The sequence below is a fragment of the Dryobates pubescens genome, chromosome 20 (assembly GCF_014839835.1).
Source record: "Dryobates pubescens isolate bDryPub1 chromosome 20, bDryPub1.pri, whole genome shotgun sequence".
Lineage (NCBI taxonomy): Eukaryota > Metazoa > Chordata > Aves > Piciformes > Picidae > Dryobates > Dryobates pubescens.
The window spans coordinates 9,013,835-9,038,761 of record NC_071631.1 but is presented as its reverse complement, the minus strand read 5'-3'; the positions used below and the strand labels follow the sequence as shown (position 1 = coordinate 9,038,761).

At 49.6% G+C, this 24,927-nt stretch overlaps 1 protein-coding gene across 1 annotated transcript in view; it reads left to right on the top strand.

Annotated features, from left to right (window-relative positions):
• Positions 1–24,927, top strand: part of CA10 (carbonic anhydrase 10) — a 123,817-nt gene that overhangs the window by 24,210 nt on the left and 74,680 nt on the right. The window contains exon 3 of the mRNA XM_054170432.1: positions 3,092–3,166. Coding sequence (XP_054026407.1) covers positions 3,092–3,166 — 75 coding nt within the window. The remainder of the gene's footprint in view (positions 1–3,091; positions 3,167–24,927) is intronic.

Sequence of the window (24,927 nt, the reverse complement as noted above, 5' to 3'; positions counted from 1 at the left end):
GCTGAGAGAATTTTGCTATTTTCAGTGTCATGAGCTGGCACATATGAAGAATCTTTTTGCTTGGCAACAGTTGCTGAGCCATAAGGTTGAACCTGTTTACCCAGGCAGAGTGCCACGCTGTCAGATGGGCACTGCTACCCCAATTGCAGAGAGCCTGTGCTGTGTGTGCATCAGGTGTAAGTGTCCCAGATAGGATTCCCAGCAAGGACTGTCCATATGGCTGCTCATGCTAATTCTGTATTCCCTTGTTCCAGCACTAATCCAGGTATGGCTCTGACCATGTTTCAAAACAGAGAACAGCTTTGTTCTCCTTTGGTAAGACCTCCTGCCCACTTGTGTAACATCCATTGGAGTGATGGTTTGGGAGAAAGTTTTAGAAGGCAAACTTTGCTCCCTGGCCTTAGCAGACCCTATCCTGCACTCCCATCAATGAGATCATGACAAACCTTTTTCCTTTCCAAGCAAAGTCCCTGTAGGGTCCACCAGAGTAAGTCTTTGGCACCAAGCTGGGATTAATATGCAGAGCAGAGTGGAAATCTGTGTTCAGTCACTCTCTGCACTATTTTGCAGGATGTTTTGCCTGAACTGATATAAAATGTTGAGATTTCAGGGTTTAGGTTGGCCTGGCACTAGGGTTGTCTCCCACCTGCCTCTTGCTCTCCTCACTGGCCTCAGCTACCTGTGTATCAGCAGGACTCCCACCACTGCCCCTGCCCTTAGGTATGTAGGATGGTTGGGCTGCAGCATCTGATCTGGCTTATTGGTTCTTATGTGTTGCATTTTCTTGTGTATTGAAGGGATAAGGATCTGACATCTGTGGAATGCAGAGAGTGATGCCAGGTCCTGCTCTTGGCCAGCTGAGGCAATTGCTCAGGCAGGCAGTTATTTAGCACAGAGCTTTGCTAATCTAATTGTCTTGCTCAGCTCCTGCAGCCTGCTCCATACCAGTGCATGAGGAAAATCTTCCTTTTCCTCTGTTTGGAATTGGCTTTGCTGGGTGGTGGGGCAACAGGAAGAAGCAGAGGTTCAGAGCCAGCACCTTTAGATTGTGGTTTAATTTAAACTCTGAGTCATGGGGCACATTTTTCTTCTGGAGCTGGCTTGTACCACTGGGACTGGGCAGAGGCAGCACAGGGTTTGGTTTGTTTCTGGGGCTTGTAGTGACAGAATGAGGAGCAATGGCTTTGAGCTGGAAGAGGGAGGTTGAGGCTGGAAGAAATTCTCTGCTATGGGAATGGTGAGACACTGGAAGGCTGCTCTGAGATGTTGTGGATGCCCCATCCCTAGAAGTGTTCAAGGCCAGACTGAATGGGGCCTTGAGCAACCTGGGCTGGTGGGAGGCGTAGGGTTGGAACTGGGTGATCTTGAAGGTCCCTTCCAACCCAAACCATTCTGTGGGTCCATGACTGCTGACAGTCAGCTGTTGTGTTGAAAAATGCTCATCCTCCCTGAAGTCTTCTCAGCCTCTGTACACTTTTCTCACTCCCTTCTAGAATGCAGCTGCCTGTGGTTGGCTGGACCAGCTTTAGCTGTGGGAGTCACCACAAGATGGACTTCAATGCAATGCCACTTTCTGGGAAGCTCTAAGCAGAGGGCTTGCTGTGCTTTGTTGGGGCTCACTCAGGACCCTCTCCTGTCACTTGTAGCCTTCTGCAATCTTCAAGGAGTTCTGCAGCAGAACACAGAGGTGCAAAAGCACCTGCAGAAACCAGTGCTGAGAGCCAAGGCCTGCAGCTCTGTATAGTGGATTAAGATTTGGCATTTCCTAGATGCTTGCATAGAACAGTCCAGCACAGCAAAGCCATACAGAGTGTGAGTCCTCTGGGCAGTGCTATGCAGCTAAAATAACGGAGCTAGTGGCATCTGCAAGCTGCTAAGAGTGCCCAGAGAGCAGTCCTTGCAGGCTGAGGTGTTGCCATTCAACTGATGGAATAGGCTTCAGCACTGGGAGGAGAAATCTGCACCCACCCCACCCTACCCCCATTCCACTCCTGGGCCTGGCTTGCTGGGACAGCAGAGTGTTGGTCCTTCTGTCAGTGTGTTTAATTAACTTCAGCTTCACTTTTGTTTCTGCAATTTACAGTCAGTTAAATCATAAACATTGTTTTGTAACTGCTAGAACAGGATGTAATGGTCCTCAGCCTGGATCCTTTCAGCCTGCCTGTCACATCCTCTTTGTCATTTTTAATGATGACAACAACAAGTTTTAGTCAATTGCTGGACCCCTTCCCGGGGTAATTGTGCCTTTTGTATGTAATGTGTGATCTAGAAACCAGGCTGCAGCTGAAAGCTGCTAAATCCAGCATCCTCTCTGGCTGTGCATTTATGTTCAAGCCTTCCTGCGCTTAATGCAAGAGATTGCAAGCATCTTAGAAACCCAAACCAGCCCAAGTTTCATGCTGCAGAAGGCAGCTGAGCTTTCTGGAGCTCAGGGAAAGAGGGTTGCTCTAGAGACAAAAACACCAAGCCGGATACAAGCAGAGGCAAGAGAGCTGCTGTCCCACAGAGGCTGCCCACAGGTTTGTCTCTGTGCCCTTTGGAAGCACCTCCAGTGAACAGAGATTTTTGCATTTCACCCACAGAATTTGCTGCAGTTCTGATTTCCTTCTGGACAAAGATGAGTAATGACCTTATGGGTAGCAAACTGCTCAAGACCTTTCTTCTCTTGGCTTTCCAGGAATTTGGAGAAGTCATTTAAGAAGTCATGGGGAGAGGAAGGGGAGAAACTGCTTCCCAGTCCCCCAGCTTGGGCTCAGAGCTTGACTCCTGTACATGAGCACACTTCTTCTCTGCATTTTTGTCTCAGACTGAAGTTAGGGGTGGCACAGCTAGCATCAACAGTGCCATAGATCCTCATTTTCTACCCCAACAGTTCAGAAGCCAAACGTGTTTTATTGTATAAGAAGCAGAGAAAAGATCCTTTGAGATACAGATGAGTAGCATAAGTCAATAAATTGAATCACCATCACTTGGGAGCTCAAGGAATGGCCCTTCTCTAGCAGGTGCTGCCCTGTTTAGTGCTTCCAGAGTTTGTGTCATGAACTAGTTCCTATGCCTTGCCTTTATTTTATGGTTCTTTGATTATTTCTAGCTCAACAAAATTCACCAAAAATCCATGAAGGCTGGTGGGCTTACAAGGAGGTGGTCCAGGGAAGCTTTGTTCCAGGTAAGTGCTATTTAAAAATCTGAGTTTTTGTTAATCTTTTTGTTTCCCCCTGGAATGATTGTGGCTGAGTCTGGGGGAGAAGTTGGAGGGGGGGGAGGGGTGTGTGTTTGTTTGAATCCAAATGAAGCATAGAAAGCATCTTTGCAGATTTCCTTCTGGTTGGCTTGGGCTCACAAAGATGTTGCAGTGTATTGCTCAGAGTCATAGAATGCCAGGTTGGAAGGGACCTCAAGGCTCCTCTGGCCCAACCTGTCTAGGTGGTAGTAAAGTGTCCTGGTTTTAGCTCAGCTGGCAGCAGTCCGGGTTCAGCAGAGGGGGTTCCCCTTTCTCCCTGCTGAGGGCAAGCAGGAAAGGAGACAGAGGCCCAAAGTTAGGTGAGATAAGGACAGTTTGCTGCTCTGTTGCAGGGACCTCAGGTTACACAAAGGGAAAACAAAGAAATCAGGAGAAAAGGAGTCAGGCACAGAGCAGACAGAGCCGCAGGCACCATGGCCAAACCCAGACCAGAACAGACGCTTAAGGAGGTAACAGCCACGACTGAAAAGCTCCAGAAGCAGGACCTTTTAGACTAGCATGAAGAGACACCTCCTTCAGAATTACCCCAACATGTGTGGACAGCATCCTCTGGAGCTGCTGCAGGACAGCTATGAGCAGCTCCCCGAGGCAGCCCTGAGGAGAGCAGGGGTGATGTGTGAGCACCTTTCTGGCAGACTCCTGTCTCATTCCAGCTCAACCTGCAAGCCTCAGCAGAAGAGAAATCCCAGGAATACTTACAGAACAAACAGCTAACTTTTTCTGTAGCAGCACCTAGATTTTGGAGCCTTTGAAAAGTGTCTGTAAGGCACTTCAAGGCTGCATTTTATGGTGCTGATCTCGGGCTAACACATCACAAAGGCTCTGGAAGTGCACATGAAGTTTATCCACACCGTTAGCAGTCACGTAGCAGAGCTCGCATGAGATGCTAATTAGCACCTGAGAGGTGATAGCTGGGAGGCAGTTTGAGGAGCTGGAGCTGAAGTTGCTGACTGATGTGCACTGAAGCAAGCAGCCATAGCCATCTGCTAAGATGCTTCCTTTCCACAGCTGTGCTATGTCCCAGGGCTGGAAGTTACCACTCTCCAAGATACACTGGAAGGGAATATTGTCCAAGATTCTGTCTCTGCAGTTCAAAACTGGCAGCTAAGATGAGCTGAGTGACATGAATACAGCTCCTCAGCTGCTTGGGGGAGCAGCCACAAGTATGGAGATGACTAATTGGGGGTAATGGCCTCGTAAAACACTCCAGGATGAGTGGCTGGAGCTTGCCTGTCACAGCTTTGGCTGTGTCAGTGCTTCCCACCTACTTGTAAGCAAAGCCACTGCCTCCCTTCTTCCATGTGCACTGAGGTGCAGCTCAGCAAGCCTAGGTTAGAGGATGCCATTCATAAGCTTCTCTGCTCACTTCCCTGGTTTGGGGGTGTTGCATATGCTCTGGGTCCTGTGCACATTTGTCTTTGGGCAGTTCAGGGAAGTCAAACTGTACTAGGATCACAGAACTGTTTAGACTGAAAAAGAACTTTGAGATCAAGTCCAACCATTAGCTAACCCTACCAAGACCACCACTAAACCCTGACCCTCAGCACCACATCTACACAGCTTTTAAATCTCTCCAGCCAGATTTTAGAGAAAACTATTTTAAATGCCTTTCTAATGTAATAGGCTCTGGACATGGGTTTGTGCCACTGGAAACCAGTGGCTTACAGTCACTGATGTGCAGAGATGAGGTCTCAGGCCCATCACACTGCCCTTCCCAACTTCCCTTCTTGCCCCACAAGGCAGAGAAGGGAGCAGTGGTGGCTGGCAGCTTCTCTCCCTGCAGTAGCTGTGGCTCAGGTCTTTCTTAGTGCCCAGCCTTGCAGGTGAGGGTGCAGAGGAATAGGGGCAGGAAGGTACAGCCACAGCTGGAGCTGTGTGCAGGCTACTGGTGCAGAAGGCACTCACCCATCCCTCACCTTTTCCAAAGCAGAGGATTGCTCCCAGGATTTAAATCATGTAGGCAAACAAAACAGCAAGTAAGTGGTGCTTTAAAATGTTAATTGAATGCAGATTAGGTTCCAAATTAAACTTCAGGGAGTGTTGAAGGATGACAAATGAATACTTTTGCCAGGCATGCTGATTTGCATAACAATCCAATAATCCATAGTATTGCCACCTTCCCTGGCATGGAGTGAGGACCTGGGTCAGGATGGGTTAAAAGACATATCAGCAACCTTTGAAATCTCTTCTGCCTGGCTGAGTTGTGCTGCCTGTGACCACCCTGAACTGTTTGTCCATGGTGTGAAACAGAGAGATGAAACCTCAAACCCAAGCACATCTTAAGCTTCCTCCAGAGCTCACCTGCTGGTCCAGCCACACCAGAGTCTGTTTCATACCCTGAGACCTGGAAGCACTTATTGTGGCTGCCTGAAGAGCACCAAGGATGAACCTGTTGGTTGCTGCTCCTCCCCTGCTCACATTGGTACCAACTATGATGTTACTTCCAGGCTCATTTTAGCCTCCAGGAGGCTGCAGCATCCCTCAGTGTCTGCTGCATGCTGCCTGTCAGTGCTGTGGCATCACCCTGCACACACTTCAAGCCCTCTGAAGAATTAACCAGGCCTGGATAATTATTTATTGGACCAGTAATAGCAGTTTTTCTTTTAGAAAGCAATAGATTGGAACACTTCCATTTCTTCAGAGTGATGAAGCTTAGGTTCTGGAAATCATTCACTTATTGATTCAGACTTGGGTCAGTGTGTGTAATATTTCAGCTCTAGGTGTCAGTTAAAGGTGGCTTGAAGGAAAAATACATTGCACCAAGTATTTCCTTGGTTTCTGTGGTGATTCTGCAAAACCTGCCTGTTTACAAACCAGGCAGGAGAAAGGAAATGGGATTGGTTTGTATTTTTGCAGGGGAGTTAGATGTGAAATGCAAACCCATCATCTCCTTTCCCAGAGAACTGCTGAGACAAGTCCTTGTGGTAGCGAGGACAAGATGAGTTGGCTGCTTTTAATTTGGGGGAAAAAGGGAGCAGTGTTGAGGGGAGACAGTTGCTGGCCTCAGCTCTAATACAAATGCAGCAACCTTTGCTCATCTCCCTGTGAATAGTAACCAAATGGCAGCTCTGGGTTTGAGACACTCACCTGAGTGCTGTCCACAGTGAGACTGTCAGCATGAGGCTGGAATCTGAGTCTCCATCAGCTCCACGTTGTCCTCAGCAGCACTGCTCCGTGTGTGTGTGCAGGGAGGAGCCCTGCTCTTTGGCTGCTGGCACTGGCAGCTTTGCTGTTACTCACAAAGAGCCTTCCTGTCAAATCCTGGCCCCTGGAGAAGAAGGTCAAGAAGAAAAGGAAATGAGGCTAAGGGCAGACACATCATACAGCATGCAAACCCTCTGCTTACAGCCTGCTGTAGTGTGGATTGCACAGAGGGAATCAGAGGATTGGTTTATCACAGTATTTATTCAGTAGCCTGCAAGAACTATTTCTGAAAGTGCCATCTGTAAGTGTAGGATTACTTAGGCTCCTCAATTAGGGGATTGCTGGTGACTGGGTTGTCTGAAACCACTCATTTGTGCTCAGGGAAAATTTCCTCCTCTCGTAACACCTCTCTGAGAGGGTCAGTTGTGAATTCACTGAGCCATGAATCCACTAAACAGTCAGGAGCAACACCCAGGCTTATCATTTACCAAGTCTGCTTGCCTGTGAGTACCCAAGACCATCACCTGGAGATGCCTGGCAGCTGCTGCTCACATCCATTCCAGCACAGCTGTCCTGTGGCATCACCGCAGCGTGGTTCTTCTGGGCACATGCTCTTTGTGGTCATGGAAAGACTTCACCATCCCTTCCAAAGAGGCTCACCATAAAACACCCTCACCCAGTTAATGCATTTGTGGCTGCCTGCTGCCCCAGCTCAGAGCTGTAAATCCCAGCATGGTTAATGACTGCCCAAAGGAGGAACCTTCCTGAACATTATTGATTGGATTTTTTTTTTCTGCTCCTGGAAATACCTACTTAAAATTGTCACTCTTTGCTTTCTGAGCAGACTGTGGCTTGCTGTGAGGGCACTTCTTCATTTTGTATTTACAAAATGTACAGAAATGCATTAGTGTTTCCAGAGCAGGCAGTCACCAACTTTACAGTCAGCACATAAACCCTGGAAATAGCAGCAGACATCATCATGGGGAAGCTGACAGGTCGTTAACCACCGCCTGCAAATGGCACTGCTGTAACTCACCAGGGCAGGCAGGCAGCAGCCCAGCCTCCTGCAGCTCTCCCCAGCCTGCTGGGAAGAGGAAAGGAACAGAAAACCACCAGGTCAGGCAGGGGGCTGACCACTGACAGCACAGCACAGCACAGCGAGCTGGTTCTATAGGAGGCTTTTATGACCTCCCCGTAATGCATTTTTTCTGTGTCTTTAATAACCAGGAGCTTCAGTTATGGGGTCTTGGGTGAGGGATGCAGGTCTCCACACAGAGAGGCCAATTTAGAAATGCTAAATGAGATGTAGGCAAAGTAAGATGGGTAAGAGGAGCTCACAGAATCTCTTGGAGTGGAAAAGCCCTCTCAGATCCTCCAGTCCAACCACCAAGCCAACACCACCATGGCCACAGGTTTCTGGAACATCTCCAGGGTTTGTGGCTCCACCACATCCCTGGGCAACCTGCTCCAATGCCTGACCACTCAGGATAGAGGCTGGGAGAGAAAGAAGCAGCCAGTCCAGATCCCTGTGTCATCAGGCAGCTCTGCCTAGTGTTCCTCTGCTAGCGATGAAGACAACAAAGGCTGTTGGGGCAGAAGCTCTGGAGGAGCCCTTGTCTCTTGGCTGACTACATCAAGTGGCAGAGCTGCCCCAACAGTGAAGCCACAGTAGGTAGCAGGATGGGCACTGTGGACTTGGCAGTTCTTCTTCATGGACATGAGCAGATTTTCCATTTCAAAGGCTCATTCAGCAGAGCTGCAGAGTGTTCCATGTCTGTGTGCAGTGCTGGCATTGCTTCCTGCTGTGTTAGAGCTGCAGAGGTGTAGAGGGAGGGAAGCCAGGTGGCAGCCAGCTGCACAGCCACTGGGCTCAGCTTAAAGGCCGAAGGCTGGCAGGCACTAGCATCTAAACAGTACTTCAGGCAGCTGGTGAGGAGATGCAGCTTCTCTCCCTTGCTTACAAGGAGTCCTTTGGTCCTGCTGGGCTGAGTGCTGCCTCTGAAACATTAGAGCAGCATTAGAGCAGGGAAGCAAGTCTGGCTGAAGCAGTCCTACCAAAGGCAGCCACTGCCAGCTGTGACAAGCCCAGATTATTGCTTCTGCCTGACAACAGTGGGGTTTGCTTGCTGAGGCAAGTGCTACATCCTTTCAACAAGGACATCAGCAGCTGATTCCTTTAAAAACATTAAAAATCAATATTTACAAGAGTGCTCCTTTTACAGTGGTTTTGTTTCAAACCATCTCTTCCCAGCTCTAACTGGAGTGAGCTGGTTTGTGTACACACAGCTGTGCAACACAGGCTCCATCTCCTCTGGAGTGTTTGCAGTTGCATCAATAATGTGCTTCTTGAGCTGCCACCACTGTGTCCTCTGGTTCTCATGGAAGGGTTTGGTGCTGGAGCCCCCACAGCACTGACAGGGAGATGCTGCTCATGAGAGGAGCAGTTGAAGGTTCTACTCCTTTGGATCTTGGTCAGATGCAATTCAAACCATCCCATGGGCCAGCTGCCCTTCTACAACCTGCAGCCAGCAATGGTGGCTAACTCCCAGCTTTAGTCCCTAGAGCTGCAGGATATGGCTGCTCTGTGTGACTCAGAGAACACAGCATCTGACATGGGAGAAGCATCTCAGATCATGCAGACAACCTTGCAGTATTTTCAGCCCAGGCCATGGCTACAGAACACCTTCCCTGTCCCAGCAGCGACTTCTGATTCCAGCTTGCTTTTCCTATCCAGCCATTGGGCATCTCCAAATGGCTTTTTTTTTTCCCCTGTCCCCAGTCTCAAATTAGGCTTTCTTAAAATAAAGAAGAGCTAAATGGCTGAAGTCTGATGGGCTAGGGCTGAGAGGCTTCCATCACAGAGCCCTGGCAGCTCTCTTATCCACTCACTGACATCTTTAGAGCTCCCCAGCATTTTAATGTGCATCTAAAATTGGTTAACAGGAGCATAAATTACAGCAAGAGACAAAGCAGTCTCTCAAGGTTTTATTGCTCATTGTAATTTCACTTTTATGGGCTTCCTGCTTTGTGGCAGGACTTGTGGCTGTGGAGTTCGAGGGACTCTGGAAGGAGGTGCCTCATGCCTGGTGAAATCAGTGGAGGTCATTCCACCTGGTCTGCCCAGGCTGCCTCACAGCCACAGCCACTTCATTCTCACTGCTTCCATTCAGTTTCCTAGTTAAAAGCTCTGTCCAGCACAAATCCATTCTCAGAACTGTAAATACTGCACCTCAATTGATTTGACATTGCCATGGAGCTCCTGTGCCCAGTTTAAGTACAAACAAGAGAGGGGGGGTAAGGTGAAAATGAAAATGATCTATTTGTTGAGATCTGGCATAAGAGTTGTGTGCAGAGGTCACAGAATCATTAAGGCTGGAGAAGCTCTTTAAGGTCATCCATCCCAACCTTCTACCAGACAACTCCATGGCCACAGGTTTCTGAAACACCTCCAGAGATGGGGACTCCACCACCTCCCTGGGCAGCCTGTGCTAATCCCTGACCACTTGCAGCAAAGAAATTTTTCCCTCATCTCCAACCTAACCCTCCCCTGGCACAGCTTGAGGTCATTGCCTCTTGTCCTGTCATTAGTTACTTGGCAGAAGAGATTAACCCCCACCTCACTCCAACCTCCCTTCAGGGAGCTGTAAAGAGCAATGAGGTCTCACCTCAGCCTCCTTTTCTCCACACTAAACATCCCCAGTTTCTCAGCTGCTCCTCCCCAGCCCTGTTCTCCAGACCCCTCACCAGCATCCTTGCCCTTCTCTGGACCCACTCTAGCACCACAATGTCCTTCTTACCCTGTGGAGATGTGGCTCTCTTCCCACATTTCAAACTCAGTGTAACCACAGCAGAATTCCAGAGAGGGCTGAAGGGAGAATGCTTAATTGAAGTGGCAAAATTGCACTGAACAGCAAGACACAAAACTCTTCTGTGTGAAGCAGGTTCCTGTGTGCCCTACCATCATTTCTCCTTTGTTGCTACTGCTGTAGCTACCATTTCACAGTGCTTTGAGCTGATAGGTCAGCTGGGCAGGCACAGACACACGCTAGAGAAGGGATACAGAGCTACAGGTAGTAGTTGGAGAAGATAACACAGACGTTCTCCCAGCTTCTTACATCCTCATGACTCTTTATGTTCACTGGCATCCATTAATCCATGAAGCACTTTACACTTGCATTGTTTCTGCATCCCAACTCTACCTCAAACACCACCAGGCTGTAAGGATGTAAAGCAGCTGTAGAATAGGGGCACTGAAAAATGCTGAAGGAAGAAAAGTTACTGAATGTCACACCCAGGCACTCCTGATTTAGAAAGTCCAGCTGAAAACAGAGACTATTTCTGCCTAACTCCCAGAACTGGTTTAGCAGGCTGGGTCCCAGTGGCTTTTTAAGATTGACGGCCACATCTCCAAAGCCTGCTGAAGAGCTTTAAAATGCAAAGGACTGGCTGAGGAGCAGGAGCTCAGAACATGAGATACAGATCCTCCCAAAGGGCTCTGGGATTTGGGCATCCAACTCATTTAGGCAAGATGATAAGAAGAGCCCAGGAGGCTCCTACTGTATCATTTAGTGCCTGAAGTCCATCCTCATTCTGACTGTAAAGTTCCAAAGTACCTAAATCATCTATAAGTAAGAACTTGAGTTGCTGGAAGAGTGTTCTCTATTCTCTTAGGGGCTGACAGTGAGGTAAATAACTGAGTTATGAGTTACCCCCACATCTCCCAACCCTTACCACATATGAAATTGAAACCCAGAGAGAGATAGAAGACAGCGGCACAGGCAGAAGTGAGTTCAGGTGAAAGCTGCTCCTGCTTCTGGGATGATTTCTGGTAAACTGCTTCTAATGCACCCTTCAGGAAGCTGTTACTGAGACACTGGCATTTAATAGTCAATTTCCTGCTTGACCTTGCTCTGCAGGATGAGTTTGCATTGTGCATAATGTACATAAAGATACCTCCAGCCCCACAGTGCAGGGCCACAGCTTTACAGCAGTTTTGTGGTGCATGCTGTTGGCAGTTGGAGAAGAGGAGGCTCCTTCTTGTGGGTCCTTGAATACAAAGCAGTTGGAATAATGTCAGCTGGCCCCAATAAGAAAATGTTTTCACAAGAGTCCTAAAGCTGTGGTTTTGCTCACCAGTCACACAACTACAGTCACACTGCTGTGTTGGACCAGAGGATGTCCTGCTCTGGGTCACTGCTCTCTGCCTGCAAACCTGCTTGTGGGGCTGGGCTCTCCTTTGCATTCTATGTGATTCTGGTGCTGCTCTAGACAGAACAGTTACCAAAAGCCCTGCCATTGGCTGCTCGTGGGTAAATAGATGTTTTTGTCATGCTTTGCTGTGCTAAACTTGCCTTGTGTCAGTAAAGCTCCACTTCCCCTGCACATGGCCAGCTCAGCAGCTCAGGGGGCTTGCTTCTGTAGCCAGAGGCCTCTGTCAGAAGCAGTGCAGTGGCCAGCCCAGCTCGGTGTCATGACAGACCTGCAGGCAGGTGCACCTTGTGATGAAAAACTTCCTTTGGCAGCAGCAGTTTAACAAACAGAAGCAGATTTGAGTGCCCTGATTCAGAGACTCTCTACACTGGGTGTTTTCACTCCCTACCTGGCCTCTTCACAGTAGATACCTTCAGTGACCCCAAGATGATCCTGTGCCTCACCTCAAATGGCTGTGGATAATCTCACAGTCCAACTTTACTTTCTCTTTCCTCCCTGCTATTCTTTGCATGTGAAATACAGAGAGAAGCACACTGTGAGATGAACACAATCCCAAATAATATTCACATGTCCTCGCTGCCTGCCTGAGCTATGCCCAGATTTGTCCTTTGTCAGAGTCTGAATTCACTGAGCTTAACAGAACTGATCACCTTCTTCTACATATTGCTGGTATTGGCTCTCCTGCAGGGGATTAATTTGACCAAGGGTTGTAGGAGCCTGTCTGCTGGAATCCTCTCACCTGCAGTGTTCCTGTGCACACACAACAGGCAGCTGCTGGCTCAAGCAGCAGAGGAAGCCTGGGATGCGCTGCTCCTCTGCCCCAAACATCCATGTAGTACCAGCAGGGCAGAGCAACAGAAAGGAGAGGTCCTGTTCTCATCCCCAATAGCAATGCAACTCAGCCCAGCACTCAGTCCAACATCCCTTCCAGCTGCTCTGTCTAAAATTAGGAATGCACTGGTGGGAGGAGCAGCAACCCACAGTGAACCCTGAGAATGTCACCAGCAGCCTTGGCTCCGACTGCTGGGGCCATGAGCAAGAGTTTTATGCAAAGTTGGGTTTTGCTTTGACTGAAATAAATGGGAAATTTTATTTAGCAAAAACAGCAAGCCCAGGATTTTTAAACTTGCTCAAAACTGGCAGCTAAACCCAGGACCATATGTCCCCCCGAGTGTGTGGGCAAGGCATTGCTGCAGGGCTCTAAAAATAAGTTGTTGTGTATGTTTGCTGAGGGTGGGGGTGACCTTCTGGAGATACTTGAGCTTTTAGGCATCATCTTCAACAGGAAATGAATCACCTACTGAGTTCACCATGTTCTGGAGGTATTTCTCCTGCTAAATTTGGAGCCTGTGGTACCAAGTCCCTGCTCACCACTTTCGCTTTGGCTGTGCCCTAGTACGAAGGGGTGTGGGGAACAATCTGGGTGTGGGGAGTTGCCTTTGGATTCTACCACAACCAAAATGATCATAATACAAGGTCTAAAAATAGATCAGTGAAAATGGCTACCCTTTGGTTTGTAGGTGCACAGGAGGTGTAGTTGTGTGGGACTGGTGTGTAGCTCCCCTTCTAATCTCCACTGTCAAGCTGATTATAAAAACACTACAAATGCGATAAGGATTCCCTCTTGTAGAAGCATCCCAAAGCATCTCTGTCCAAAAGCTTCCTGCACATGTGAGGTAGAGATCCTCAGGATGCAGTTCCCTCCTCCAGAGTTCTCTCCTCCAGAGATCTCCATTCCTACTGGAGAAACAGCCTGTCTTGACTGAGAGAACAGGAAGAGAGCAACAGCTGGAAGAGGTGCCAAGATCCAGAGAACAATGGAAGGCAGTGGATACTCTGCAGCCATAGCCTTTGGGCTGGGTCATGTGGAAGAATTCACACAGCAAGCCAGAAGGATTGGAAAAAAGGTGGCAAGTCCCAAGTAAACACTTAGAGCACTGCTGTCAGCAGCTCTCCTGAGCATCACCCTGCCATGCCCCCAACAAGACCAGCCAGAGAAGCCCTGGAAGTCTGAGCTTTGGAAAGAAATCTGCTCCTCATCAGCTCTCAGGGTGAGGAAAAGCAAGTGGCACTTGTTTTGAGATATGTGCTATGATTTCATGGGCAAGCTTCCCAGAGATTGTTTGATGAAGCAGTGAAGCCTCCTGGCAGCAGGCCAGCTGGCACCCTCAGCACCACTTCATGATCTTTGGAACCCATGGGAAACAAGCAAAGCTTCCTCCACAGGTGGCTATCAGCCTCCTGACTCACTCCTCAGCCTGTGATTCTGAAATCAATATCTTCACAGGCAGTTGGATCTTCTATGGACATGGTAACCATTGCTGCCATTTCTACATGGGATGAGCCAGTAGTTCTTGGTGTTAAGTGTCTTCACCCCCAGGCAACAGGGATTGCACTTTCCAAAGTGAAATTACTGCATCCCCCCATCTGTTGTCTTCAGGGACCCCTGCTCTCCTCCAAGCACCTACCACAGCAAAAGAAATCAGCTTTGCAATGGCAAAGGGACTCAGAGTCTATCTTGAACAGCAAAGTTTTCTAGCTCCAGTCCCTATCTGTTTGCTGTTGGTCCTTGTTCTGGATTCCCTAAACCCATCCTTCCAAACACAGGAGTCGTCACTGGTTCCAGAGAGCTCTCTTAATGAATACTTTGTCTTCTACAGCACTGTGAAAGGTTAATTTTCCTTGTAGCCTGGCTGTGACACCATTGTGTTTGAGCAGAGGAGTCCAGATTAATCCGGACTTGTCTTGGGTCGCAGAGACAGTTTGTGTTCTGCAGTGGGGGCTGAGAGGAACTTCTTGCTCCTTTTTTCTGCCTCCCTAACCGTTCCAAACAGCCCTAACACAAAACTCACTGCAACCCCACCTGGGAAAGGACTTGTTTCAGGCTCCACAGCAGCTCTGTGCACCTGTGGGGCCAACCCTGCAGGCCTTCAGAAGGCAAGAGGAAGGAATTCCAAGTTCCTGGCTCTGGGAGCCGAGTGCTCCATCCACAGCCCAGTGCGTTCTCCACAGCTGGGTGTGCAGATCGCTGCTGCCCTCAGAGTGCTCTTGGAAAGACTCCTCGGGATCAGAATGGACACTGGGATCAGGAAGCAGAGTCTCAAACACAGTATTTGCATTCTGGAGATTTTGTTTTAGAAGCTGGTAATTAACAGAATCCCCAGGGGAAAATCATGTCAGAGCAATGAAGAACCTTAATTAGAGGCCTTGCTGCAGCCTCTGATCCTAGCTGATGGTGTTCTGGCAGTTTGAATTAGGGAATATCTGATCCACTTTCATTAGACAATGTTCCATAAGCATTTCCTTCACTCTTTCTGGCTGTAACATCAACTTAATTATAAAAAAACTATTTCCCTAGGGACACACAAGTGTGAGCAATGGAAATTAGGAGAAGTCCTATCACATCTCTACAGAGCTGCCTCCTCCGGGCTTGCTGTTCTCCAGAGCCACCTCAGAAAGGCTGCTCCTCAGCTGGCTTTATGAGACAGACTACAGAGTAACAGGGCACAGTGGAATGCTGCATTTCTGTGTTGTGCTGTGCAGGCAAATTTATCACCACCCTTGTACTGAAGAAATTCTTCCTCAGCTCCAGGCTAACCCTGCTTTGCCTCGGCTCCAAACCATCCCCCCTGGTCCTGTCTCTAGACACCCTCAGGAAAAGTCCCTCCACAGCCTTCAGGAACTGGCAGGCAGCTCTAAAGTCCCCCCTGGAGCCTTCCCTTCTCCAGGCTGCACACCTCTAGCTCTCTCAGCCTGTCCTCACAGCAGAGGTGCTCCAGTCCTTGGATCACTTTTGTGGCCTCCTTTGGATTCCAAGTAGGAATTACTGGGCAAGTGCCAAGCAACCTGAACAGAGGGTTACAAAAATGGAAGTGGCTGGCTGAGGAAAGGTCCCTCTGACATTCACTGTTAGAGACAACAGTGGCTGTTAATAAAGCAGAGTTAATTCTACAGCAAGGAGTGAAATATTATTTAATCAGCAGCACTTCATACATAATTCAATTAACTGCCTTTGCTCATCAGCATTAACGAGAGCTGGAGCCTGGATTAATGTGCTGAGCTCCAGAGCAGCCCTCACAGCCTGCTTCAATGCTGCCAAAACTTAATACAGCAGTGCCAGTCAAACACCAGTGTCTGAGCCCCCTGCAGCAGCCTGCTGCTGCTCCAGCCTAGCCTGGGCTCACAGCACTGCCTGCTGCTCCCTAGGCTGCAGGACTTCTGCCACCTACTCTGCTCTTTCAGTGTCCACAGCTGGAGACCTTCTCACCACTGGCACCTTTGGAGAGACCCAGGCAGGCTCATGGTGGCTCTGTGGCCTTGCACCTCAGGCAGCCCATCTGAACAGTTCCCAAGAGCTTTTGGTTTAAAGTGCATCACAAAACCCTTCCACCACTGATGGCAGCAAGAAGCTTCAGATGGGGTCAGGGTAAACACTTCCCAGAGGTCACAGCTGATGGAGTTGTTCAACCTGCAAACTGGAGAGTGTTTTTCAAAGGAAGAACTGAAAATGGGCAAAACTCAGTGACTGTGTGAGCAAACCCAGGGAGTCTTCCTCAGCCCCCTGCAGAGATCCCCAGTTTCAAAGGCTGTACCCACTTGGCTCTCACCTGATGAGAAAGGAGGACAGAACATGGCTGAGGCATGCCAGGGAGAAGTCAAATGGGGAGACCCAGGGGTTGTAAAAGACATTAAGCATACATTTAGAATTAGGTGTGGATGGTTAATTTGCTGCCTTTTGGCAAGCCAAGTGTATTCAGGAGGTGTCTGTAAGTCCATGCTGAACTCAACAGAACATTTCAGCCAGCAGGGGAGGGGGTGCCTGGGTGCCTCTGCACCTCTGCCTTCTCCAAGCAGGCAAAGCAGTAGAGGCTGTTTTGCTCAAAAGTTCTTGTAGCACACAAAGAACCACCAGGAGGGAACTTCAGGTAATCTAACCCTGGATATTTTTCTATCCAAAGCAACCTGCAGGACATCCATGTGAAGCCTCAAGAGTCCCTGCTTTCTGCAAAGGCAGATCATTTCCCACTGGTAGCTGGTGCTGCCTTGGCAGGAAGCACTCAGTGCTCACAGTGCTTCCTTTGGAAGCCCTTAGGAATTTCAAGCTGAGGATGTGTTGCCCCTGAAATCGTCACCCTGAGGTTTCAAAAGAGTGAGGATTACTAAAAATCACAGCAGATCAGTGGAGGAAGAGCACCAGGTACTGGCAGGGCCCTGAAGTGCCTCACGCCCAAACCCGGCAAAGTATTGCTGCACGTCCCGAGAGCGAGGAGCACAGCACTGAGCCAGGCCCCAAGAAATGATGTATAGAGACTATTTTCTGATTAAATTGGCCACAGTTAATGCTACAGAAAATAAATTAATACTCCCCTTGTACACAAGGTAGTAGGCTGGTTATAAGTGGTGCAGGAATTGTCATTCTATTGCTCTGCTGGTTTCCCCTGGCAGCATAATGGATATATCTGTTACCCTGGCTGACAACAGCTAATAGTGCAGAACAAAGAGGAAGCATCGCTGCTGAGCTGGGTGACAATTGCCTGGCTGGCAGGCTGGGGCTCTGCCCTGCTGCTCCCTCATCACCACTGAACAGCCAGGGGAGCTCAGTCCAGGCTGCAGAGAGTGTTGCTAGCACTAACCCTAGGAATTGTGTGGGGTTGTTTTGTCAAGGCCTTGTGGTCCTTGTTCACCTCTTTGCTCGGAAACCATTCCTGCAACAAGCACTTCCCACCTGCCTGGCAGCACGTTCAGGGCAGGCAGGCTGCAGGCAGCTCAGAGCTGCTCTCTGCTTAGATGAATGCAGGCCAGGAGGGATTTGTATTGCAGTGTGTGCCACAACAGGTCAGCAGTGTTTCTACAGCTGCTTGAGAACTGAATTGTTTTGATTCCTCAAATACCTTTCCTAAAGCTCAGAGAGCAGAGTCACAGTGTGTGCTGCTGTGGGAGATCAAGACAGAAAGCTTCTCTTGAAAGAAAGAGTCTGTTTGTCCCATCAGGGCTCAGACATCCCTGCATCTCCTGCCTGCCCAGGGCAGCGCAGACTGGGTTAAACCATCAGCAAGGAAGCACAGCCTGGCCTGCAAGCCTGAGGCTCTCTGGGAAAGCCCCAGAGGAGGCTTCAGCTGGAGCACCTGGCAGTCCTAGCAGGGTTTATGGTCACTGCCTCACTCTGGTAGCCTTGTGTTAGACAAAAGCAAGAAACTACAGACCACTGCTCTGTCCTTACTAAGCCTTCTGGACATTACTTCTACAAACAGTGCCTCAATAGCGTAAGACCTAAACCACAGCTTGAGGTCACCATCCCCCTGAGAGTGCAAACTGGAACCCTGTCAGCTAACACTAAATGCATCCACACCACCTCACATCACTTCTGCTTGACAAGGAGCTGATTTGTTGCTAGTTTTGTAGCCAGCCTGGTGCACTGATGAGAGCTGCTGGCCAGGAGATGGAATTAGTTTGTTATAACTGGCAGGAGCAGTTTATCCAAGTCAGGGAACCTTTCCTTCAGTTATGTTTAGTCAAATGGAGACTAAAGGATCAAGTGGGAACTTAGGATGACTTTCTTTCCCCTTAAACAAAACCCCCACCTGGCAGGAAAGGTGAAGGGTTGGGGAGCTGCAGAGCCTGAGGAATTGCCAGAGCTGGTTCAGTCCCTCCTGTTTGCAGCGTGGCTGTTCATGGTATTGGTGACTAGGAACGTTAGCAAGCCTGACAGAGGACAACAGAGACTGGGATTGGCAGTGCTGATGAGGCTACAGATACTGCCTGAAGGCAGGGTTTGACTGCCTGCTGCATTTGCTAAGCATATCAGCAATGCATTGTGGAGCTGGTTCAGGAGCCTGCATCCATAAGAGAGGTGCCTTGAGCCCCCTCTGCACCCTTTCCCCATGGACATGGCCATACATTTTCTACTCCATCTGCACATAGCCATCTAGCACTTCCCTTTCCAAACCTCCTTTTCTCAAGGAAGGTGTGACTCTATTAGCTGCTGCTGGAAAGAGCATCAACTGCTGCATCCACAGGCTGAAATGATTCACAAGATTAGATGCATTCCATCCTGGGTGAAGGTCACAAGTAATAAAGGCCCCAGGGCAGCATCTTCCAGTGAATCTTTGCTGCCAGAAAAGCAACATCCATTATCTCTTACGCTGCTCCTCGGAAAGCAATTGCTGCTGGTTCCTTTGGAGCTGTTCCAGGCTTTGGCAGAGAGGAATGGGCTGTCAGGAGTGTTCTAGAGCTGCAGGCCCTCCATTCCACGCCCCCCCCCCCCCCCCCCAGCAGCTCTGTGTGGTCTCTGTGCCTGTAAGAGATGTCAGGATTGTGCATTCTGTGCCCTGCTCCTCTGCCCAGGCAGAGCATGGGGTGCTGCTGGCACCTCTTCAAGCTGGAGCAGACAGCTGCAGCCTGGCTGAAGCCCATGCAATGCTCTGGGTCTTACCTCAGCTGTGTGCTGGCTACAGCCATTCTTCACAAGATGAAAGAAGTCATCACAAGCTACAGAAAGGAAGTCCCCATGCTTATTGCCTGACAAACCTGTGCCAGCTGCCAGCACCTTTTGTAGTGCTCTGATGGCACTGGAGAGAGACATACACAGAACCAAGAGAGCAGTTGGCCAAGGAAGGGGTCTGGGAAGATTCCTGCTGCTTTCCAGTCAGCTTGTGAAGCTGCTGGCTGGAAAGAGAGAGGAGTCCTTGCAAGGGGTGGTTTGAGCTGACCTTGACCATACACCTGGCATTCACAGCTCAGCTGCTGGCCTTGGCTCTGCAGGTCAGGGCTGCATGCTCCATTTACACAGCACATCCCCAAAGCCTGCCTCACACCCAGACAGTGTCCAAGCCATGCCCATTACCTGCATCAGTTCTTGATGACGCATCCAGAGCAAATCTGATCTGATGATTCAGTTGCTAGATTGAGCTGTGCATTTGCCTGCAGCCAGAAGCTTCCAAAGCAACCTGGGGGAGTCTCTCTGATGTCTTTTATGTGTTCAAGTGAGATCAGGCATGGCTGGGTTAGCAATAGCAGATCAGCCATCCAAGAGTGACAGCAGAGCAGACAAGCCCTTTAGCCTCCACCTTCAGGAGCCCACTCTGCCCTGGCCCTGGGGCTTACACCAGCAGCCTGCCTGAGCTGTTTGCAGTAATCCTCTCTGAGCAGCCTGTTGCCAGGGGTCCATTCTCTGACCTGACACTCAGCCCTGTTAGCTCCTGGCCTCCTGCCAGCAGCTGGGAGCCTGCCATCATACACAGCCCTGCTCTGCTGCACAGCCTCCACTCTTGTCCTCTGGCTCCTTCTTTATGTAATCCCTGGCCTGTGCCTCCATCCATCAGCACAGCCACTCAGAAAGCCATTGGAGACACTGAGCAAGGGGAAGTGCTCCATGTCCTGCTCATTTCACATCCCTGAGCAGCACCCAGACCCTCTAAGGGCAAATGATCTGTCCTCTGGGGGTAATTTTGGATGGATAATTGAGATAGTACCTTGCCATAGCTTAACACCACCTCAAGGCCTTTTCTTAAGCAAATTAAAGCACTGAGAAAGTTATGGCTGGTCTGACATCCCTCAAGCTCTAGTGCTTGTCACAGAACTAACCAAGCTCTAGAGCTGATTTAGAGAGCTAAAGGGTAGGAGAGCGCAGCTCAAAATCTGTATTCTGTGCTATGTTTGCAGTCAAACACAGAAGCTTTAAAGTAACTGAGAAAACACTTGCTGGAATCATTAAACACACCTTTAGGTGAGTACTTAAGAGCCTTCCCAGCCTTGTGAAAACCAATACATTTGCAAAATGTTTCCTCCCTGACAGAACTCAGCAGTTTCATTTGCTGTATCTCTGTCCAAAAGCAGCCTCAGCAAGATCAGCAAGGTTGTTTGGGAGCTCAGAGGCACAGCAGAATTCAAACCTGAAGGCATTAATGGAGCAAAAGGTTTGAAACACGACCTTGTCACTAGAGTAGAGCAGCATGAGCAACACACCCGGCGGTTAATGCCATGGCAGAGGGATTCCAGCAGCCAGCGTTTGCCTGGAGTTTGCTACAGAAGCCAGCAGGAGCACTGAGCAGCTCACTGATAGCTGCAACAAGCAGAAGCAGGTCTGAGGTGCACACCAGCAGCTGTTTCTTCAGCTATTTGCTCCATTTAAGCTGTTTGGTGAAGGCTGGAAGGTCATTTCCTCAGCTTGTAGAGGGCCTGCGGACAGCCTGGCATCAGTGCAGCTTCCTGCCCCTTGAAGGAGTTACTCATTTGTGTTTGTAGAGAATCTTTCTGCACAAACCACCACACTGATGGGGTTTTCACAGCCCATGTAAATGTCCCAGGCTCTGAAGATAAAGGGAACAATCCCTCCCCTTCTCCCTTAGAGAATGCACTTCAGCATTGCTGCAGATCAGGCCAGCAGTGCCCAGCCCTGCACTCACCAGGCTGGGTACCAGCTGGTGTCAGCTGCTGGAAGATGCAGGAGGCTGTGGGTAGGAAGCCACAAGAAAGAGTTAAATTCCAGCTCACTGAAAGCTATCTTGGAGTACCAGCGAGCTCTGAAGCAGAGGGACAGCTCCTTGCTGCAACAAATGCTCTCTGCTCTGTAATTGTTTGGGTTCCTCCTTCCATTGCTATGTTTTCAGCACCAAGATCAATAGTGTCCCAAAGGCAGTAAAATAAAGTTGAGTCCACAGAGGAGCCCCAGCTGCCTGCTAAGCAGTCTCACTCTGCCCTGCCCTGGAACCATCACTTTCAAATTACTTTTCTCTCAACAGCTTTCTGCTCTGTTCCAGTTTCACCTCTGTGAAGCTTTCTTCACTTTTCTTCTGGTTCATCTCCAAACCCTCATCTCTCTCTCACCCTGCCTCAGGACAGTCACATTGGTGTATCCACAGCCCCAGTTCAAACCACAGCACAAACTCAAAGCTGAAACAGGCAGAGGAAAAACTGCTCAGGCTCAGAACCTGCTCTCCTGCATTCCAGTGCCCTCTAGGAAGGGCAGAACCAGTGCAGATTTGTAGCATTTCATCCTTTTCCCTTTCTCTCTGCATTTAAACCCAGGCCAGATTCCTTCTTCTCCACCCCCCAAATTACAGCCAGTTCCAGGCAGACTCAGCTGGGATTGCCAGACTGCTGAAGCTTGACAGTGGCTGAGGACCAAGGGACAGGCCAGGCTGGGTTAGGAAATGCCAGCTGAGTGCCAAGGGATTGCTGCAGTGTTGGTCACAGAGGGAGCCCAGCACTGGCAGACAGAGCAGGGCTGGATGGCAGACACAGGCATGGAGCCAGCCCCTGCGTATGCTCAGTGCTGAGGAGATGGTGCAGAGCCTGCTGCTTTCCTCCTTTCATTTTCAGCTCCTTTACCAAAGATTTGCTTCACCCAACACTGACATTCTGATGAGCACCCTGTGCCAGCTCCACTACACATCCCAGCTGCTTCTTAACCTCTGAACCAAACTGGCCTTGGTCTGTTCTCACTCCCATCCTGGACACAGTTGATCTGTGAGCCTTCCAGCAGCGACAGTTTCACTGCCCCTGCACAGGCAGGCAGCACTCCCAGGACTGAGGCCTTTTAGCTGCAAGGAGAGCAGCACCTCGGTTTTCAGAAGAGCCTTTGTGCAGAAGCAGAGCAGCTCCTGTGGCTAGCCAGAGGCATTAGTATGGTGATTTGCTTCAAGTTGAGTAGGTGGAAATAATTAATGGCCTGCTTTATTGATGTACATAGATAGCTGATTCTCTCTGTGGTTTCAATTCCCAGTTTCAATAAGTAGCCTGAGATTTCATCTGAGGGGCAGTAATTACACAGGGCAAGAATAATTGCTGCACAAATGCAACCCGATTGTGTTGCGTGCTACAGCCAGGGCTGGAGTCAGAGCCTAAGGATCTAACCATGGAGCTGCTGCATGAGGAAGTGCACTGCTTTCATTTAAGCTCATGAACTCTAGAGTAGCCTAAGCTCGAAGAAATCTGTGCTCCTGGAAGCTGAGCAAACTCCAGAGAGTAAGCTCTAGTCTCAGGGCAGGGCAGCACAGGAGCAGCTTGGCTGTCATGACTCAACTGCATCTCACACTGGCAGTGACCAGCAGCAGATGCCCAGAGGCAGATGAGCAGCTATGAAATGAGCACTGAGAAAAATGGATCACATTTGCTGCTTTTCACCTATGAAACCAATGCAGATTGCAAGTGGTGTTGCTTCTGTAGCTGCTCCTGAGCCAGAGTCCCTGCATTGCCCAGACACAACCCCAAAGTGTTTTCCCCAGTGAAAGGTTGGCACAGCTACCACTGGCTCCATGTCCTGCTCATTCCAAGTGCTGGTGCAGGAAGCAGGACCCTCAGCTCAGGGAGACATCAGTGGGCAGGGGTTGGTGGCAGGATAGTCTTCACCTGTATCTCATTCTGGGGGTGCAAAAGCAGAGCATGGGGTGGAACTCTGAGATATAAACAAGCCCTCAACAGCCAGACAAGTGCTTAAAGAGGCAGCACTGTACTGTCCACAGGCCTTCCATGACCTAGACTTCAGAGTCCAGTGCTGTCCGAGCTCAGGTAATTACAATGCTGCACACAGCAAGCACCTCTGATCCCACAAAGCTGCTCTCAGCACAGGGATGCAGCCACACATCCATCATCAGAGGCTGCAGACAGCACCATTATCCTTATCTGCTGCACCTACAGAAGGGCATCCTCATGGGACACTTCTCTCCCTGCTTTGCTCTGGAGAGGGGAGGCTTGCATTCATTTAGGCAAATCCTTGGTACTCATCACCAGGAGAAGATTATTCAGTCCTTGGTTTATTGTCCTAGCTGCTATTATTTCACTGTTGTTATGCATAGGTTGGGGAAAAGCCATCAGAATCCCTCATCCTGTTCTGTCATGCTGATACCAGAGCATCTTCATCTATCTCAATAGAAATTGTTCCCAGTAAATTGAAAACAGAGAAGCTGCAGTAAGATACAGGCTGAATAAGGACAGCAGGATTTCAGCACAGGTATAAAACAGAAGTGACAACCTCCCCTGCTCCCCCAGCACACACAGGCTGTCCAGAGCCTGCCAGCAGAGAGGAAAGAGACTTGGAATGGCTCCAGTTTCCTTTCTGCTGTGAGAAGGCTGAAGGCATGACACTGATCAAACCAAACCTTATCACTTATGGCTATGGAACTTGCTTGCTCAGAGCAGCTGCCCAGCAGTGTGGACTTGGGGGATTCATGGATGAAGGCAGAGGTGAGCAGCACACAGTTCTGGTAGAACAACCAGTAGCTAGAGAACCTTGTGGATGGGATTGCAGCTGGTGTGGGGGCTGCCTGAAAGCCAGCTCAAAAAGGTAGCTGCTGGCCAACACAGAGCAGGCTGCAGTCTGCAGTGCCTCAGGTCCACCCACACAGCTCCTGCCCACCCACACAGAGCAGAGCCTCATGGCAGCACAAGTGTGGGGAAGGGGGCACTGAGTCATGAATGCTTAGCCCTGCCAGCTAGCTGAGCTGCAATAATAAACCAGCAAACGCTTGGCTATGTTTTGCTAGGTTCAGGCACTAACTTCTCTAGACTGGGCAGCTCCTGTCCTTGTGTTTGGGTCAGACCTTGGTTTCCTACATGAAACCTCCTTGGATTTCTCCGTGAAGGTTCTGATCACTTCTCTGTCACTTTGAGCATCTAAGCAGCAACAGCAATTACTTAATTAAGTGCAATCAGACATCAATATTGCACAATATCCCCAGCCATTAGCTAACTTGGGTCAATCACCCTTAATGAACATTCAGAGGAAGCACAAACAAAGCCATTCTGATCCCTGGGGTCACAGCCACCACTGCTGCCCTCTGCCCAGCCAGCCAGACCAGGAGCACCAGCAGGCACACACTGGAGAGTTCTTGACCATGAGCTTCCTGAGCATTCAGAGAGAAAACAAAACAGACTCACATGCCTGGGTGACCAGTGGGACCTCTGCAGAGCAGCATCACAGTGCTGGAGCTCCACCTTCTCCATCCTGCAGGGCAGGTGCCAGGCTTCCCTGCCAAGAGCAGAAACCAGAGTAAGACCTCCCCCTCCTAGCAGCCATTTCCCAGTGCAGCTTTGCTGGGACAGCCCCAGTGACTCCAGCAGCTCTGTAAGCAGTGGGAATGGAGGACCACAGCTGATTGGGTGCCACTCTTTTGCACTCCCCCAGTCCTGTTTGGTTCTTTAAGCAGCTTGCTGAATGATTTACCAAGAGTATCTCTGCCCACAGGATGTTTCAGTAGCACCAGAAATCATTTGAGCAACAGATTTCCTTTTTAATATTTTCCCCTCATGAACCCAGAGCTCTACAGTTCCACAATTAATTTACTTACTTTAGATACCAGAGGGGGATTTACCCAGGCAAGCCAGGCTAGCAC